General features: G+C 32.2%; 1 protein-coding gene across 4 annotated transcripts in view; it reads left to right on the top strand.

Moving 5' to 3' along the window:
• The first annotated feature begins 393 nt into the window (after window positions 1-393).
• The window catches only part of LOC101501519 (borneol dehydrogenase, mitochondrial-like), a 6,075-nt gene continuing 1,594 nt past the window's right edge, over window positions 394-4,874 (top strand). For 2 of the 4 annotated variants that reach the window (XR_012163592.1, XM_073370119.1), the window contains exons 1-2: window positions 394-639; window positions 785-1,572. Coding sequence is in view for 3 of the 4 variants with exons in the window: in XM_073370119.1 (XP_073226220.1) it covers window positions 602-639; window positions 785-1,562 (816 nt within the window). In the remaining variant the exon portion in view is untranslated. Of the gene's footprint in view, window positions 640-784; window positions 1,674-2,068; window positions 2,296-4,874 lie in introns of those variants that run through there. The other 2 variants (XM_012717366.3, XM_004506150.4) reach the window with 2 other exon arrangements.

The raw sequence follows: 4,874 nt of genomic DNA, 5'->3' as shown, positions 1-4,874 counted from the left end.
ACTATTTTTTAGACCCTATAGTACTTTAAAAAAAGAAAATTGGGCTTTGTGTTGTTGGTCTGTCAACATAGGCTCAAAGAGTACTGATGGTTGGTGTGTAAATTATTTATATTGTAAGTGCATCATAGTTAAACTCTTAAAATAAATCATTTGTCAAAAAAATAATTAAAATAAAAGTTTAATTTTCATGCATCTTAAATATAAGATGTTTTATATAAATTTATCATAACCAATCATATTAGTAATTTTAGAGGTGTTCAAGGTTAAAGTAAAATATTTCTATTGATTTGATGGATGTGTGTAAATTAAATTCTTAAAATAAATTGAATTAAATTTATATATAAAAGAAATCATGTGTGTATGTATGGGTAATGTGCACCAACTGATTAGGGTACCTATAATATATGACTCATTAATACCCGTGTTTAAAAAACAAAATTCGTATCGAAGTCCCTTTTTGTATGAGAAATAAATATTTAGCTTTAGCATTTAGATATTAAGGCGTCGCTTGGTGTTTTTTTCTGATCAAATAAGGTAGTTCGAAGTTTCATTCAATCCATTCTCTTCTCAACTATATATCCAAAACGGCAAAAGTTCACTCATGGCAACCGTTCCGTTGATCTCTACTTCTCTAAAAAGGTAAACAAGTTCCAATTTCACCACTTTTAATTTAATTTAATCATGATTCAAGTATATATATAAATGGATAAGATGATATATTTTTCAATATAAATTAAGTTACAGCTAACTTAACGCGACATGTTCAATAATTGATTTATACAAGGCTTGAGGGGAAGGTGGCCCTAATCACCGGTGGTGCAAGCGGCATCGGCGAGGCAACCGTAAGACTCTTTTCCAAACACGGAGCTCAAGTGGTGATAGCTGACATCCAAGACGAAATGGGTCATTCTATTTGCAAAGACTTAAACAATTCCTCTGCTTCCTTCGTCCACTGCGACACCACAAAGGAAACAGACGTTGAAAACGCTGTTAACACAACCGTTTCCAAGTACGGTAAACTAGATATTATGTTTAACAATGCCGGAATATCCGGAGTAAACAAAACCAACATACTTGAAAACAAGTTATCTGAATTTGAAGAAGTGATTAAAGTTAATTTGATTGGTGTGTTTCTTGGAACAAAACACGCTTCAAGGGTAATGATTCCAGCTCGACGGGGAAGCATAATTAACACAGCTAGTGTTGGTGGAAGCATAGGTGGTGCTGCTCCACATGCCTATACAAGTTCAAAGCACGCCGTTTTAGGTCTAATGAGAAACACGGCGGTCGAGCTTGGACCGTACGGTATTCGGGTGAATTGTGTGTCACCTTATCTTGTTGCAACCCCGTTGGCTAAGAAATTCCTTAAGATTGATGATGAAGGGATTTTAGCGGTTTATTCTAACCTAAAGGGTGTTAATCTTGTGCCAGAAGATGTGGCTGAAGCTGCTTTGTACTTAGGAAGTGATGAGTCCAAATATGTTAGTGGTCACAATCTTATCGTGGATGGAGGATTCACAGCTGGAAACAGTGGGTTTTGTATTTTTGGACAATCTGTTTGAACATATGTCGGTATGTATGTATTATGTCTTTATATGCACTTCTTATTGTTTTCATTAAAAATACGCTTATAACGTGGCCAATAATTTATCACGTTTAAAATTGTTTGAGAATTGTTTTTGTTATTTTCTATTTTTTTAAGTGTTTTTATATAGACTTTATTTTTTTCTTTCAAACTTTATTACTTTATTGAAATTTTTAAATATCAATTAAAAATATTATTTTATATTTTTCAATTAATTCAAATTATTATTTTTATCAATTAATTTATATGTTATTTATTATAAGCTCATCCGATGTCAAATTGTTTTTCGATTATCCATCATTGTTGTCAAAAAGAGTTTTAATTTAGTTTAATTTAAAAAAAATATTTTGTATTTTTATTTTTAGAATATGTCTTCATTTTATTTTATCGAGATACTCTTTAAATATATTAGTATCGGTGAAAAATATAAAATAATAATATAGAAAATAATAAATAATACTCTTTATTCGAATGGTATGGCAGCTTGTGGAGATGTAATTTGTTACCACATTGGTGCTTTCATCTTTGGCTACTCTTATGCATTAGAGGTGTGCATGATCTCAATGGCAGAAATTTAGGTGATTTATAATGAGTTGGAATTGACTTTTTTAAAGAGTTCAGAAACATTTATATTAGATTAGACAATGAAATAACAGTGTCCTTAATTTTGAATAATTGTTCTAATAAAAATTTACGTTATTGTCTTGTTATACCTGTATAAAGGATATATTTGCAAAGTTTGACCACTTTAAGCTATCTTATGTCCATCATGAAGTCAATCAGGTAGCATATACTTATGCTAAATTAGGTCTTTCTTCTTCTCAAGTTGGTCGTGTTTTTGATATAATTCCAGATTTTTTCTCTATCATTGTGGTGGTCGATAGGACTTTAATTGCCTTTCCTAGGGACTTTTATTGTTTCTTTTTGTTCTCTTGGGGTTTGACCCCTTGTTATTCACAAAATAAGGGATTGAAGCGATTGTGAACATGGAAGAAATAGATAAGTTTGGGCTTGATGTCGAGAATTTTCAATATACCTCTATTATAGTGTGTTTGGTTGGGAGAAAAAAAAATTGTGAACAGAGAAATAGCTGAGATAGAGTGGAAGAAGAGGTAAATAAGTGAAAAATAGAATAAATTTGATGTATTGTTTAATATAAGATAAAATAATAGAAACAAAAGAGAAAGAAAAGTTTAATTACTTTTTAAAATGACAAAATTATTCTTATACTAAAAATTAATTTAATTTTGAATTAAATGTAGTAATTATTTGACTTTTTATTTTAGTTATTTTTTAACTAAGTTAATTTAATAATCATTTTTTAATTATTAATAAATTAAATTAAGTCATTTGCATTTAAACGTTGATATGGTTATTATTTTAATTGAATTAATAATCAACACAAAATATCCACACAATGTTGAAAGAAGAGGACAAAAAGGAAAAAAAAAACATTGATCACATTCTTACTTCCATTTCCATTTCTTTGGTGTTTTGGGGATAAAGAAAAAGAATGTAGATTTCATGTGTTTTTAATCACTCTCTCCAATTTCTTCTCAAACCAATCAAGAGAAATGAAGTATCTCTCTCCAACTTCTCTCTCACCAAATATCTCTCCAACTTCCCCCAGGCTCCAAATATCTTGGGACCGGTGATCATGGTTAATGCAACTAAAGGCGTCCTTATTTCTTGGATCGTAACACTCACTCTATTATTTCATTTCTTAAGGCTTCATAGTTTTGAAAGAATAAATTTGTGCTGAATACTGAATTTCAAAGCTTCATAACATTTTGCTAGCTTGTTTATAAATAAACAAATTAATAAGTGATTTCTCACAAGTATAGCAAAAGTTAGCTTGTTTCGCAAATACACACACCCACACTTTCTGATAAATTAACTCTGTAAGAGTTAGTCTTTAGTTGAACGATCACAATACATATACTTGTCAAATTGTCAATGTCCCAATACCACTAAACTCTTGTTTAGTGATTGTGGTAAGAAATGAACTTAAAAATTGTCAATGTCTCAATACCACTGAACTCTTGTTTGATACTTACAAGGATGGTATTGTATAGTCTTTCATAGCTCTTTTCTTTTAGTAAGTTTAGGACCTAGCTTATTTGGCTTGTTTTACATTCTTTCCTTCTTATTTTACTTGACAGGCAATCTCTGTCATTGCCAAGACTGGGTTTGCGGAACTGGTTGATTTCAACCCAATTCGTGCGACAGATGTGCAACTTCCTTCTGGTGGGACTTTTGTGATAGCCCATTCTTTGACAGTGTTAACAATGAAAAGAGGAAGAAAGAGGAAGAAGAGAAAACAACCACTCTAGGGTTTCATAACATATAATAAACCAAAACTGAAGTTAATAGGGTTACACTGAGTATATATATAAGAAAATAGAATTGTCTAGAATTGTCTAAAATACCCTTACTACTAATATATAATAATATTATCTAACATCTCCCCTCAAACTCACGATGCATTAACATGGAGCATCGAGAGTTTGTCAACTAAAAAAAACGAAAACATTTAATGGAATACATCTTTGTGAACAAATCAGCAATCTGTAAAGAGGAAGAGACAAACAGTAGAATAATGATTCTATGCTGAAGATGATGACGAGAGGGGTAACGAGGAGGATCAACAATCGCAGGAGGTGGTTGGACAGCCGGGGGGACAAGAGGGATGTCACCAAAGAAGAAGCAACAATCAAAGAGAAGAACCAAGCCAACAAAAAATCAAACCGAAAAAGGAGCGATCAAAAAAAGGAGCAACAACCATATCAAAATCAACAGATAGGAACCACCAAAGAAGTAGCACCACGAAACCAAAACCAAACAAACCAAACCAAATAGAACCAAACAAAACTAAATCATATCAAACCAAACTAAACAAAGAGAGAAGCAACAAAGCAAATCACTAGAGAGATTAGCAATCAAACAGAAGAAGCAACAGACAGAGCGACAACACAGAAGATCAAATTTTCAGCCTCATCCAAGTATCCAACCCTTCCTAGAAGGTCAATCATACAACCATAATGCTCAATCTGAGGCACAATTCCAAATCTCTCCATTTCTTTGAAGCATCTTCTTCCTTCCTCTACCAAACCACAATGGTTGCAAGCAGATAACACACTAGTCATTGTTATCTCATTCGGTTCAAATCCTTCCCGTAACATTGCTGCGAATACTTCTAACGCTTCCTTCGCACAACCATTGACACCATAACCATTTATCAAAGCATTCCAACTAAGCACATTCTTGACAGGCATACAATCAAACATAA

Source organism: Cicer arietinum, chromosome 6 (assembly GCF_000331145.2).
Source record: "Cicer arietinum cultivar CDC Frontier isolate Library 1 chromosome 6, Cicar.CDCFrontier_v2.0, whole genome shotgun sequence".
In the NCBI taxonomy this organism is placed as follows: Eukaryota; Viridiplantae; Streptophyta; class Magnoliopsida; order Fabales; family Fabaceae; genus Cicer; species Cicer arietinum.
Note: the sequence above shows the minus strand (reverse complement) of the source record. Positions and strands in the feature narration are given on the sequence as shown.